General features: G+C 40.3%; 1 protein-coding gene across 1 annotated transcript; it reads left to right on the forward strand.

The window, feature by feature from the left end:
* Positions 1-48: 48 nt before the first annotated feature.
* Positions 49-14,460, forward strand: CMPK1 (cytidine/uridine monophosphate kinase 1). The gene is made up of 6 exons (XM_055724614.1): positions 49-276; positions 8,410-8,556; positions 9,642-9,794; positions 11,332-11,408; positions 11,491-11,587; positions 12,071-14,460. Exons 1-6 carry the CDS (start codon positions 202-204, stop codon positions 12,110-12,112), a joined length of 591 nt encoding a protein of 196 aa, XP_055580589.1. The 5' UTR covers positions 49-201; the 3' UTR covers positions 12,113-14,460.
* The last annotated feature ends 267 nt before the right edge of the window (positions 14,461-14,727 follow it).

The raw sequence follows: 14,727 nt of genomic DNA on the forward strand, positions 1-14,727 counted from the left end.
CGCCGGGAACCCGGAAGCACTTTCCCTCGGCGGGGACAGCTCAGCAGCGGGTGCGCGGCGGCTGCTGTGCCTCAGCCCTAACCCCCCCGCCCCAGCCCTGGCCTCGGTGCCCGCCGCTCCCCGCCCGCTCCACGGCCGCCCTCTGGCCGCCGCCCTGCCGCCGCTGTCCTGCTGCTGCTCCGCCGCCGCCTCCTTCTCCTCATGAAGCCTGTTGTCGTCTTCGTCCTCGGCGGGCCTGGGGCGGGCAAGGGGACGCAGTGCGCTCGCATCGTGGAGGTGAGGGCCGCGCACCCGCTGCCGGGGCGGGGGGGTACGGGACTACGCATCCCGGCGGGTGGCTTGGGGGTGCGGGACACTCAGGAGGTTGTAGACCCCCCCCGGGAGTCCGTGCCTGCCCTTGGCGTGGTCGCCTTTGGGGCAGCCTGTCCCCACTCCCCGGGAGGGTCCCGCCGCGCAGCCCCTGCCAGGTGGCCTAGCCGGGGGCCGGCCTGTCCCCTTCTGCCCCGCCGCCCTCCCCACCCACCACCGCACCCCCCGCCACGGTCCCGCCCCGGGCTGTGGGACACCCGCCAGGGCTCGGCAGGGGGGCGGCAGCGCGGCGCTCCAGAGGCCCCGGCCAGCCTGGCCGGTGTGGCCGGTGTGACGGTGGGGGCTGCGGGGTTGCCCGCCCCGGGCGGCCGGGTGTGTGGCCCGGGGAGGACGGCGACGGTGGTTTAGGGTGGATGGGAACGGGTTGGTCTCCAGTGTGTGGGCTCCAGGCCCGTGGTGGCTCAGGCCTGCTCTATAGGCGTAAGGGCTGGTACCGTAGGGCGTTGGCTTTCTGAGCTGGTGCCACCTCTGTAAGTTGTGAAAGTCAAATGTTAAAAAACTGAACTAGAATTGTGGCAGAATTGTGTTCTGTGGCAGAACACAACAGAGGTCAAAGGATGGCCTGACCCCCTAGATGGTTAATCTTGGTCTCTCTTTTCAAAGAGCCCGAAACTGGCAGTAAAAGTTAGGACTTTCTGCTAGAACATTGACATTTTCAGTTTTCCAAACACATTTTTACAGCCCTTTGCAATAGAATAAGTATCTAAGAAAGAACGGTGAAAGCTGCATGGTGTAGTACTGTCCCTTTAGAAACCCAAAGAGGCAGGGATAATTGCAGTGTATCCAAGTGGATGATTACAGCAGTAGTTAAGGATGAATACTTCCCGAGATGTATATGTAGGATTTGAAACAACTTTTCCCCGCCCCCTGCAATTTTATATATCTTTCTTATTGAAAGCCACGTAGGATCAAATTTTATTCATACTTAGACTGAAAGACACGATTAAGAACTGTAGCAAAGCCCATCTTTCTAAAGCCGTTGGTGGAAAAAAATCCCTGCCACTCCTGCCACAGGCACGTTTTGTGTGTCATCTATTCTGGTGGTGCCCTGGCAGTACTGTTACAGTTTATCCACGCTGCCATTATATCCTAGTTCTCTGTGTTGTATAACTAAGTTATGCGAATGTGGTCCAGACTGGAAAATGCAGTTATAACTTTAGTTCTGAAGGATTTTAACCTCAAATTACAGACTCTCATTCAAACCGGCTTATTCATTAAATTAAATTGTGGAATGAAAGGTTCATAGCGCTCATAAAGCCTTTTCGGTAAGGTCAAATCCTGCCCCTGGCACACAGCAAACAAATGAGCTTAAACTGTAGGGGAATCTTATAGGCTGTCATTAATGGCTTTCACCAAACCATTAATGTAGCCTCAGGGCCGAAGTATCTTGTATGGCTGCTGGCCTGTGTTTAGAAGTATAAATACCTTTGGCTTGATAGACTAATATAATTGGATGAAGACCACTTTGTTAGGAGTTCAAATGAGTCATTGCTACTCAAATTGTATTTGCAGCTAAAAATGAAAGAAGAAAGTTAACTTTGCTTGTATAGTATGTATTTTCTTTTCTAAGCCCAGAAAGAGAAGTCCAAATATTAATAAATGTAAACTTGCTTTAATTCTGCTAATCCTGTTCACTGCATGGGAAGAAGTATTGAGGTCAGCGGGCTGACAGTAGAAAGCACTCGGACCTGCTGACTGCAATGGATGGCATTCCTGCTTGTTCAGACACCTCTGCAGGAGCTGTTGGCAAAACTTTGAGGGAGAGAGGGTCTGAGGTGGCTGAAGGGGGAGTTGGACTGATACGAGCCTGCTTGGAGATCTTTAGAAAAATGGGACGTGAACAGGGAAGTGTGGATGAAATGCAGCAGAGGTACTAGAGAGCAACACCTTTTTAAGCAGGCATCTTTGGCCTGGCCCCTGGCAGCCCCCCAGAGAGCGCTGGTTGAATACAGGCTGTTGAATAGCCTGTGTGCAGTCAATGCAACCTTTAAGCTGAAGGTGTATTTTTGTTTGGATTTTAAGTCCTGTTGGCGGCTTGCCACAGAGAAGGGGGGCTGTAACGGAGTAATAATAAACCTCATTCATCCTGTTGTAAATGGACTGAATAATATTGGTTTACATTTGGAATGAATCTGACCCAGTATCTTGCTGTAAATCTGAAGTTTATGCTGAACAGAAAGTCAGTGTAAGCTATAAATATTTCTTGGTTGCTATTCATACTAGATATTTGGGACAGAGCACATCACGTGTGGAAGAAGTCTCACTTTACTGAGGTGAGATCTTGTATAATTTTAGCATTATATGATTTTCATTAAAAAACCAAGGGTAGCTGTGTTTTATGGAGTAAGGAGGGTATTATGTACTACCTGGGAATGATTTCTCAAAGTGGTGTTGTAATTGTTTTGCTGTCTATGGTTTACATTCCCAGAAAAGGGTGATGCCTATCACATGATGTAGGCAAAATACATATTTGTTAAATGCTAGCCTAAATCATAACTGTTCAATATGTGTGTGTGCTGGAGTCCTTCCTTCTGGAGAAGGCATGTATTCATGCTAAGTTTGGACTAAAATGGAGACATTATTTGAGGGAAGAAGACAGAATAACAAGCGGAAATGGGTATTGACACAGTGTTCGAAAGGGAACAGCAGGTAAGAGATTAGGTTTCCTTATCTTCACAGATAAGGTTGGAGGAGACAACTGAACCAAGCTGGTTTTCTTCAGTACTGAGGGACAACTCCTGTATGTTCCACAAACTCACAGAATTCTCGCTGAAGTGCAAATGCAGCAGAACTGCTGCTCTGGACCAGTTCGTCCTATTTAGGAAAGGATAAAGCAGAATTCCCTCTAAAGTTCTTGCCCTTTCCCTTCCAGCTCTGCAGATTAACCCCTGAAACCTCCCACAGCTCTGTTAGCTGGAGCTTGCCATCATCTGGGACTGTTGCGTAGCTGTTGTGTGAGGCAGAATATTTGAGCAGGTAGCTGAATGATGTCATTTGAATGCAGGTTCTTGTAATAATCTTCATGGTTTCTACAGTGAGTTCTGTGACTGTGATATTACGATGTGCGTGTAGGACAAAATGAATGGGTTGTATTGCTGACTTCTGAACTTTGCTTATAAAATGGTTGTGGTAAAGTCAAGGAAAAAAATGTTCTTCAAATCTGCACAAAATATGCTTTCATGTACTTAAATTTGAAATCCTTACAACCTTTGCCTGAAATGCACCTCCACCACAGCCCTGTTCTATATGTTTGTGGTTAAATCTAAACTTAATTCAGCAAGGTGGGATGCTGAGCCTTCTCCTTTTGTAAAAGCATAAATTAATATCCAAGTGGAAAAAGCTGTTAAGTTGCTTTGGGATATATGATAAGGAAATTTCCTAGGGTGAAGGAAACAATGCAAAGAAGAACTTATTGTATCAGAAACGCTCCTTTGAAAGCAGCAGTGGATTTTGGTTTTGCTGTCGTGTATTAATTGTCTTCTGGAAGTCTGCTGAGAGACAGCATTAACTTCCTTGAAATAAAAACATTTTTAAAATTGTTTGCTTTAAGCTCAATTTCTGAAATCTCTTTCAAGAGTGTCAAGTATTAGTATTCTGCTTAGCCTTATGTTCTCATAGTTGTTTTTTGGAATATAAGTGTGTATTTCTGAACTTTGTTTTTTTTAAGACATGATGAGTGATTGTTTAAATCTACCCCCTGAAGATTTATCTCTACATGCTTCCATTTTGCAGAACACTGGACAATGAAATTTGGACTTTCCCAAACATACTCAGTGCCTTTTATTGAGCTCAGTGTTCTTGAAGCCCTGGGGTGTTCCGTTTGCTCCCCACTTCCCTGGGGGCACTCTCTGTGGGATACCCTTGTGCATTCGGTTTTGCTAATGTGGCTTTTTGCTTGTTTTTCCTCCCCCAGAGGCAAGAACATGTTTCAAACTAAGAAAATGTCTTCAATTTTTTTTTTTTAATTGGAATAAGAAGACACAAGGTCTGTTACTGTTTGTAACTATAATAAACTATACAAACTATAGTTTGTACCCCAAAGTTCTAATTCGATGTGCTAATTGCCAATAGGACAGACAAAAGCTTTTTAGGTTATTAAAAAAACGCCAACAAAAGCTGCAGGCTTTACATGGTTCTATTTTTATTTTAACTAGTTCTTGAATTGTGTATACAGCAAATTTCAGTTGTTTATTAATGTTGCCCAAGATATGACAGGTCAGAACTAGGGCAATAAAAGTGTGTTTTATTTGTTTAGATCTTAAGCCCTGTGACTTTCATTTTCAGAGTAACAATGATAAGCCAAGATAGGAGTCAAGGTCAAAGTAGTAATTTGTGTTTCTCTTGCTTTCTCTTGGCTTCTGCTTACTTAAGGAAGTCTCAAGCTGTGTGTTTAGCGGAGAGATGTGTTGTTGGACCACACAGGGCTGAATCAGAAATAAACCTTGTGCCCCTCAAAAGCCGGCTGTGTAAGGCGTCCCAGCAGCAGCTGCTGCCTGCTGCTGATCCTTTCTTACTGCCTTGAGAAGATTGTTAGGGTAGACTCCACCTTACTCAAGCGTGACACGGATATGACTCATGTGTTTTAGTTGTATTAATCTATTTATTGTATTTACTGAAAACAAACCATGTTCTGTCTGTGGAGTGGAAGCTGCAAATCCTGGCTGACAGAAGGAAGCTACGAGTGGCTGTAGGACAGGGGAGAGAAGGGCACTCCAGGGAGGCTGCAGGCTTGGGTTGTAATTTGGAGATGTGGAACGTACAGCTTGCATGTCCCAGATTGTCCTGCTGAATGGGGGCCGATTTACCCGGCCAGCGAGAAATGTTTTGCTTTGCTCTATTCAGTCCTGCTAAGTGCTGTTCTGAGAAACACCTCTACGGTGGGACTGATGGAAACTTGAGCTTGCCTTGCTGCGTCACTGGGATTATTTTTTTTGTAGGTTTTCTTGAAAGCAAAGGAGGAAGCTGTCTACAGTGGTACCGAAGACAGCTGATTTTTACCTTTTTCGTTCACAGTTAATTTTTGCAAGAAACTTGGATTATGGTTCTCCAAATATAAAAATAGTTATTAAAATAATGAGAACTTGTGTAATAGCAATTAACCAATTTAATCTTTTTTTTCTTCTTATAGAACGTCACACCAGTCTGCTAGCATAGCAGAAAACAGTACCTCTGAAATAAGTTTTAGAATAGTTAATTCTATTTTCTTCTGTGTAATCTAAAAATATGTCCAGATTTTAGGTGCTTGGCATCCAATTATTTGGGAATTTTTCTTTAACCTAGTTTCTATTTCAGGTCTTCCTTTCAGTCTGATATTCCGAATCTAGCATATATCGTCCTTTGAGAACTGGTGAAACTGCTTTTTCATTGTTTGGCAGCCACTGTCCTGCGCCCTTTCTGATTTCGGAGGAGAAGAATTAGGCAGTAGTTGCAGCAAGTCTTGTTCTGGGGATTGCATCAAGATGTACTTGGCACTGCTGGAAAGTCATGCTGGCACAATGCAGACCTTGGCAAGGCGTGAGAGTGTTTTGCCCCCTTTTTTTCGTGCAGTTACATCACAGTCTTTTTAGTGAGTTCTTGAAGATGTGATTTGCTGCAGTTCAGGACACTTGCTGAGGGTTTATCTTGCCTGAGATGAAAGAAAACTTCGTGCCCTGTACGCATTGATTAAAACTGGCAAGAGTAGTGTGAACGCTGCATCTCTGAAGCCTTCGGTGTATGGAGCAGCAGCCAGGCCTTTCTCTGTGCTTGTTTGCATTGTTTAAACTGACATGTTTTCTTTGGCTCTTGACTCAGTACAGTTAACAAATAGATGTTTTTGCCCCTGAAGGAGAGGTTTGTTTTTCTTATTGCCTGGTTAATCCATTCTGAAGGTTACTGTAGAATACAATTTACTATTATCTAAACCAAGTCTATTTATACAACAGCACTTTAAAACACTTCTATCTTTTACTTTTCTGCTCAGCTGTTAAAAAGTATTGTAGTTTGCTGTTGCAAAAGACCAAGAATTCCAAAAATTGTCTGACTCCATTTCGTTTTCATGCATGAAAAGGGAAATGCCAAGGAAAATTAAATGGTTTAGTAATCCTCTAAAACCGAAGGGATTATATTTTCCTCCTGTTTTCTCCTTTGTAGAAAGTTGATGTTAAAAATATCATCATTCTTTAACTTTAGCAAGAACTACTACATGTTAATTTAGGGTTTAGCAGAGTAAGGTTTCTTGCTTATAAGGAAAGATTTATTCTGGTGTACAGCTTCTGTAGTTCATAGTTAATATTTAGATTTGCAATTAAATAGGCATATCCAAATGCAATGCACATTAAAGCAGGAGTACAGTGAGCTTATAGAGGATGTCTGTGGAGCTTTTTCTTCACAGTTATTTAGAGCAAGATCTTGCTTCCATTTTTTTTGCCAGCTGTGTAGACTTTTGGAGATTTAGGTAATTATATCCCTTCTTAAATTATGACTATGGCAGAACTAACTTTCCACGCTTTTGTGGGTGAAATTGGAAAGCAACTGAAATGGTTTTAAAGTCATTTAGTGGCTTGTGTAATATATCTGTTGTACTTAGTCCAGTAGCCAAGTTTTTAAATCCCAAGTTCACAGACTTAAAAAGTGTGCAGTCACATTGTTATGCTGCTCAGACACCTTTTTTAAAATTTGTTTTGGGTGTTGCTGTAACCAAGCTGATAACCTTGAAGTTTTTTGCTGCTGCCTTTGTTTTGTTTAAAAACTTTAGGATGAGTATGTATAGGTATACTCTGTTTTGGATGTATAGCTAGCTTAGGTAATAACTGAAGAGTTGTCTTTATTGCCTGTTTTTATGCCTATATTTGCATAGTACGTTTGGTTAGTTTTCTTGTGGTGTTAAATGAGCTGAGAAAATGGTTGTTTTGTGCTCTGAAGCCTCCATTACAGCAATGCATTTCTCTTTGGTCATAGCGTATTTGTATGTTTGCACTAGTTGTCTATTTATGATGGTAAATGCCTGAGAAATTCAAGTGTAATAGGTACTTTTCATAGGGTTTTTGCATTAGCAACTTTTTTTAGGTATAGGTTGAGGTGAAGGAAGAGAGTAATAGTGTTTGCTGTTTTCCTGCGTACTGATATCTAATTGATAGATTTGGCTGATAGATTTGGCCCTGATCTCTCTTTTTGTTTACTGTATGTGGCGTGACATAGGGTGGCACCAGTGTAACTGTTTACCTTCATCTGCCACATCATCCTTAGGAGAAGGCACCAGCCTCACCCGAGGGCTGCCCTCCAAGTTGTCACGCTCATCCCAAGGAAGGAGGTCGCAGGGGCAGGCATGCAGGGCTGGGTTTGGAGGAATGCATGTGTAGGACTGTTTGTGTAGCTGCAGTGTTAGACACAGAGTTATAAATTATTTGACTGAGGTAGAGCGGGAAGTTTGTGCCAGAACTGCAACAGGAACGTAGAATTTCTGGCTTGTGCTGTGCTTGAAACAGTCCTCCAGCTCCAAAGGACCTGGAATCACTTTGTGTGCTTTTCTTTAACCAGGTAATTAGATAAAATTACAAACCTATTGTGTAAACATAGCAAGGAAAGGCGCTATCTCAACTTCTTCACTTTGTAAATCAAGACTTTGTAGCTGATAACCACTTACAATTTTCAAGTAGTTGAACTGTTAGGGTGGAATATAGTTTGTATCAAATTTGGTGGTTGTTAAACATCTCATTGCACAGTGTAACTTATTAGGAAGTGCCTTGGGGACTTTGAGATGGTCTCGTTTCCAAACATGACAAAATTGTCTTTGAAAACAGTACATGAATACCTGACCAAAACCCCATTGAGCGTTTTACCCAGGACACTGTACTGCTGTGCTTTCTGTGTATACAGAGTATGCTGAGTTGTCAAGAGTTTGTGCTGAAGACTGAATAGATTCATCACCAGCAAGATGCTATTCCCTGCATTTTTATGTTGTAATGCGAAGATAAATGTGGTTGACACTGTTGACTGATGTTAATTTTGCACGTGTACTAATTCATGGGAATCTACGCCTGTTTGTTCTGTATGTTTCAGAAATACGGGTACACGCACCTTTCTGCTGGTGACCTCCTTCGGGATGAACGAAAAAGGCCAGGCTCACAGTATGGAGAACTCATTGAGAACTACATTAAGGAAGGGGAAATTGTACCAGTTGAAATAACAATCAGCTTGCTGAAGAGGGTAAGGAGCGAGCTGTTTCCTTGCTGGTTCACTCTTGCAGACTAAGTGACAAAGCAGTGGCTGCGTTCGGGATGAATTGCCCTTCCTTCAGTATGACTCTTATGAAATGGCAGACACGTAGGTGTGTGCACTGTGTACTGAACTTCTCTTGGCAATTACTCATGTTTTTCTGGCTGGTTGGTGGACAGTAGGTGATGGCCTCTGATACCTGGGGATCTGTGAGAATGGGGGTTTTATTTATTTATTTATTTATTTTTTCAGTAGCTGTAGGGAATCGGTGAAACTCTCTGTTTCTTATTTCCCTTAACTAGCTTTTGGACGTCTTGATAAGCTCAGTCATATTTGACCGGAGGGTAGGGGCCTTAAAGGCACTAAGTTTCTGTAAGTTTTATCAAAGCAGATAGCCAGGTGAAGAAGTGCACCTGCTAATGTTCCTGTGGAAGGAAATGCACTGGCCTTCATTAGATGTTCAGGAAAACAACCACAGTATCTCCTTTAAGACAGAAAAGGCTTCTGTTGCTCATGGCACTAAATTGATCTGGCATTTTTCTGTTAGAATTAACTCTAGATCAGGGATGTTTTAACATCTTACTGTGTAACAGCGCTTTCCAGTATCCTGTAGAAAATCAACTTTAAAGCTGGGATTGTGAGTCACGAGACTTTGAGCTTTATGAAACACTGATTTCAGTTTGAAAGATGGTGCATCGGTGAAGGAATTAGCATACACTGAAGGTGAATGGTATCCTGGAGTGCATTAGCAGGAGCGTGGCCAGCAGATTGAGGGAGGTTATCCTCCCACTCTGCTCTGCCCTGGTGAGGCTGCACCTGGAGTGCTGTGCTGGGCTCCCCAGGTCAAGAGAGGCAGACTCTAGATGAACCTGCTTTAGCAGGGGATTGGATCTCCAGAGATCCCTTCCAACCCTGACCATTCTGTGATTCTGAGAGACAAAATTACACTTTGTAAAATTGCATAATCCCAAGATAAATGGTTCTCAACTTAGCATGTCAACTTGTTGGGGTTAATTTAATAAGTAGATAAATGGTTGTATGTGCAGGAGATCATGAATTGAATTCTCTTTTATCAGGCTATGGATCAAACAATGGCTGCCAATTCCCAGAAGAACAAGTTCTTGATTGATGGATTTCCCAGGAATGAAGATAATCTTCAAGGCTGGAATAAGACTATGGATGGAAAGGCGGATGTTTCTTTTGTTCTGTTTTTTGATTGTGACAATGAGGTAACAAAGTGTGTTATTCTATAATTTCCTTTCTTGCTTTTTTGTGAGAATCATTCAAGAACAACAATGAAACTGGTAGGCAGTGAATGGACTAGTGTAAGAGTAGAAGAAAAACTTCGCCCGTCAATTTCAAGGATTTTCTCGCAACCTGTTTTTGCAGGTGAAAAACTGCATGTTTTTGAAATAGCAGGCAGCTACTTGCCCTTGGGTATAATCATGTACAAATAAATGATATTGAAGAAGTACTTCAGGCAATTGCATTTTTAAGGAAAATTTATAAAAACTTTAAATACATTCTAGAAAATGATTTGGTTAATTTTCAGAACATGTTACTCTGTTTACTCTTAGTAACTGTTGTTTAGTCCAAAATGAACTTGATAGCAATGTCTGCTTTAATTCTAAAGTGCTGGCAGCAGCAGTCTTTATTTTCATAGTTGTGAGCTGTGCTGTAGGATAGCCAGTAATTAACATTTTATTCAGCAAGCCATTAGATTACAAGGGCATTTTGACAGTGATACATTGCATTCATTTAACAAGTGCCATGATATGCTGTCTTTTTAGTATGTCAGTGCCCTTGAAGCATAAAAACTGAGAATCCCAGCACCTTAAGCTGACTTTCTTCCTTTTACTGTTTTTCCCAATTCTGTAAGAGGTTTTTTAACCTTTTTTTTTTTTTTTTAACTTAATTGCCATTATCTTTTATGCTCAAAGAGCAAGTGAGGTAGATTTTTTTCTATTTAAAAACTTAAATAAAATTTAATTTTTTTCACTTGGTGGGGTGTTAATTTTGGGTTTCTAATTTTTTACTAGATCTACAAATAGACAAATGCCTACAAGATTTTCTGGATTTTTAAATATTATTTTTTTTTATTATGGGTGTACTTTGTAGGAAAAAATTGTTAACCATTGTCCTCTTGCACAAGTAGGGTAAATGTATTCATGAAGTGACATGGATCAGTGTTCCTTACTTTAGGTTTTAAAACTTAGTTCATTGGGTAGCTTTTAACTATGGTTAGTTCTTCAGTTTTTACTTAAATTTTGATTTTTAAGTCTGTTATAGCAACGTCAAGTAAGAACGCTTGTAACTTACAATAACTTAGTATGTAGCCTTAAAAAATTCTTCAGAGAACATACAGTGACTTTCCTTCAGTGCAGGCATGTGTTAGTAGCCTAATTTGACATGCCTCTTTTCAGAAAGTCTGAACACACCCTTGAAAATCGGGTAATTTTCTTCTTTAAACGTCTCAAGTTGCAGAGACCCAGTCGAACTACAGAGCTTGACGTTGCTTTTACTTCCACTGACCTCAATCCCATTTGAAGAGCCCACATTTCTGTAAACTGATGAACTGTAAAGCTATCATCCTTTTTCTCTGGATGAATCTAGCTTTCCACGTGAATTCTGGTTACATCCGCCATATCTGGACAGTATTTTGTGCGTCGGGCCTATTTAGGTTTTCAGGATTTTTGTTTTGTTCCTGCTTTCAAGATAGCACCTTGTGTTCTTGGTTGTGATCATTCTTTTCATGTTTTTTTGTAGATATGTATTGACCGCTGTCTTGAAAGAGGCAAGAGCAGTGGTAGAAGTGATGATAATCGGGAGAGTCTGGAAAAGAGGTACTATCTTCAAAACTTTTCAGTTCCCTTCTGTTTATATTTTACTATGTAATGCTTTTTTTCCCCCTGTGCTTTCTCCTAGAATTCATACATATCTCCAGTCTACTAAGCCTATAATAGATTTGTATGAGAGAATGGGAAAAGTCAGAAAAGTGGATGCCTCTAAATCTGTTGATGAAGTAAGTATATAAGCCAAAAAAGCCATGAGGATGACAGTGGCAGGGTACATATTTTTGGCATTTTTCCGAGATGTGTGTGCATGTGGTTAGTGTGCTAATTAAGTACTGATGTGTATTACTGAGGGAGGTTGTGGAACTGTCATTTTGACTCTTGAAGAACTGATTAAGATGTGAATAACTTTAAGAAATCAGTTAGTTCTGCTTGAACATGAGCTGGACTAAACAAATTTTCAATGTTTCTGTGTTCTACAGTGTCTTGTCTCTTTCACTTTCATGAGCTTTTGCTTTTCTGAAGTAGTATTGCTACTCTGTCTCAGTTTCCTGGACTGATGCCAGTTTCACTAATAATGAGTTACTGTGAATGTTCTAAGAAAAATCTACATGTTTTAAAAAATACTGTCAATTATTGTGTGTGCTGGCTTAACTTGAACTACCTGTTTGACTAACACTTAATGAAATTAATATTCTTCTCTCTCTTTTCAGGTTTTTGAAAAAGTTGTACAAATTTTTGACAAAGAAGGCTAATTCCTGTCTTGAAAGTTCGTTTAAACCTGTGCTTGAATCTTGCTTGAATAGCTGCTACTGCAGTCCACTCTTGTAATTGTTTTAAAAGATTTTTTTAAATTGTTTTTCACATATCTAATGATGATTGGAAAAGCAGTTAATTACAAATGGATCTGTTTTTTAAATAGGAAATCATTTCTTTGTGGGTATGGTACACAAATTTCAGAGTTCTCCATTAGTACAAGTTCAGTTATTCACATGGCAAAGCCACAGTTAAAACATCTCTCTGAAGAGACTATTTATTGTGTCACAGTTCTGTGCCTGTTGTGGGCAGCCCTTCTTATTCCTTATTGCCATATAATTTTTTTTTATTATTATTTAAAGGATCAACTGAACAGCATTAAGCAATGAGAGACCCATGTGCCCTTGTTTGTTTTTTGGATGCCTGGACCAAATTTAGCAGATATTTTATCAGAGTTTAATTTTGTCACAAAGTTCCCTGTTATCCCCAAACCTGAATTCTGTAATTCAAGCTCCCGTTAGTATGAGAATCTGTTTTAGCAGTTCTCGCAGAATTATTTAATATGCTGTTCAGCAATAGACATACAAAGTACTTTATGGAAAGTGGTGCTTTCTTATGACTCTGGATGTAAACTGTCTTGTAAGTTCTTGAGTACCTGGATGACATGGCTCTGGGCTTTACCTTGTCTTCATTTGCAAAAGGTTAAGAATATAATTTCAAAGTCAGGTCAGTATTTCCATTCTCACTTCTTTTAAATGGTAGTTATATTCTTAATTACAGCATGGTCTTCACAAGGTGGCAAAACTCCTAAATAGTGTACAATAAGAAAAATCTAAGAGTTCTGTCTTTTCTAAGAATTGGAAGGGATTTTCTGTATTATTATTATTATTATTATTGAAATACTGTGTTACTGAATGCTTTAAGATTTGTTACCTGGGGAAATATTTTTATGGTTAAACTAGTGAATTTGTTTCCCTAAAATTGTATCATTTTAATAACTGTTCGAAAATATTGTAAATTATTGCACTTCTGTTATGATGTTAGCTGACAGGGAGATACCTGCAGGAAAAAAGTTTTGTTCTGTTAAACAAATTGGGCCCTGCTTTATCATGTTCTCTTGAACTAGCCGAGTATAGTCAGCAGCAGTAGTTGGGATAAGCAAATAACTGGTTGAAACAAACTGGTTTAAATGTTTGCACAGATGTGGTGTAATTCTGCCTTTTGTTTAAAGTAACCTTTTCTCTCCCTATATAGTATGCATAGGTCGGTGGGGGCCCAGCCATGCATTCCTTGCATGCCCTAAGCCTTCACTGAAGAAGGCTCCAGAAGGCTTGAAGATGAGTCTTTTAACTAATTTTAGTGATAGAGTGGTTCTTCCTACATTAACTGACACTGTAATTGGTTTGTGATATGCTAATAGGTGTTGCAAATTACAGGGAATTGCAATTTGGAAATCTTGGGGTTCAGCTTTTCTTTATTGATGGCTTTCTCTCTTTAGGAAAAGCTTTAAATTAGGCCTAGCTTCTAATTAGAGTCAGATGTGTTGGTCCTCATCCTGCAATCTGATCTGCGCAGGCAGATTTGTATTTGCATGTATCTTCATCTCGCTGAGGCTCTTGAGGCTGCTGGACTGGGGAAGAGACGAGTACAGAAACGAGGGGTAAACTACAGTATCTTTTCCAGTGCGGTAGGAGTTCAAGCAATGGACCGAGTACAAATAGCTGTTTACTGCTGCAGAATATATGGACCATGACTACTTTTGTGTGTGTGGTAGGCTAATGCTTCTGCTTTACCAATCTCCCCTTTAAAAAAAACAAGAAATCATGGAATTTAATTCTTATTGTATAAGTATGCTGACATAGGATAGGATCCAGTGAAACTGCATGTTTTGATATGAAGGTTAGAATCAGGGTTTTTCCCAAAAGGCTTCAAACAGGATTATTTAATCTAATTAGAGAGATTCAATTATCTTTTGTTTTTAAGTTACTGGTTTTTACAAGTTCTGTTCAGAATGGAGTATCTGTTTTCTCTCATGATATACTTTCCCGTGTATTTAAGTGCTGAAACAAAGAGAAAAAAAAACATTTTGAAGCAAGTTTTTAGAAAAAACCCAGTGTTTTGGCAATACTGAATTTGGAGTGGATTGTAATGTGTCTGTGCAAAGACTATAGATTTTTTTTTGTCATTTTATTTATTGAAGATGCCATTAAATGTGTTACCGGTTCTTTCAAGTTGGACTTCTGATTGAAATAAAGATTAAAGGTGATATGCCAATGTGTTGTCTATTTAGCAGCAAAACTGTACAAAGAATTTGAGGAGATCCAATAAACTTTGTTTTGTGGCTTAATATGAGTGCTTGGCTTGCAGTTATCTGTCACAGGATATTTTTCATATCTATCTATATAAAGTGTGTATTTCTTAGTGTAGATAGCTTGTGTGGCCGCATACACACAGGTATGTGTATAAAAGTTCAGTTTTCACCATCAAAACTGAAGTCCTGAAGACCCTGTTAGGCACAGGATAAGATCTCAGGCAAATGCCTGTGGAACTGGGACCTTTTCTCGATTATATAGGTTTATCAAATTATTCTAGTCATATAGTTGTGCGGTGACAA

Source organism: Falco cherrug, chromosome 12 (assembly GCF_023634085.1).
Source record: "Falco cherrug isolate bFalChe1 chromosome 12, bFalChe1.pri, whole genome shotgun sequence".
Classification (NCBI taxonomy): domain Eukaryota; kingdom Metazoa; phylum Chordata; class Aves; order Falconiformes; family Falconidae; genus Falco; species Falco cherrug.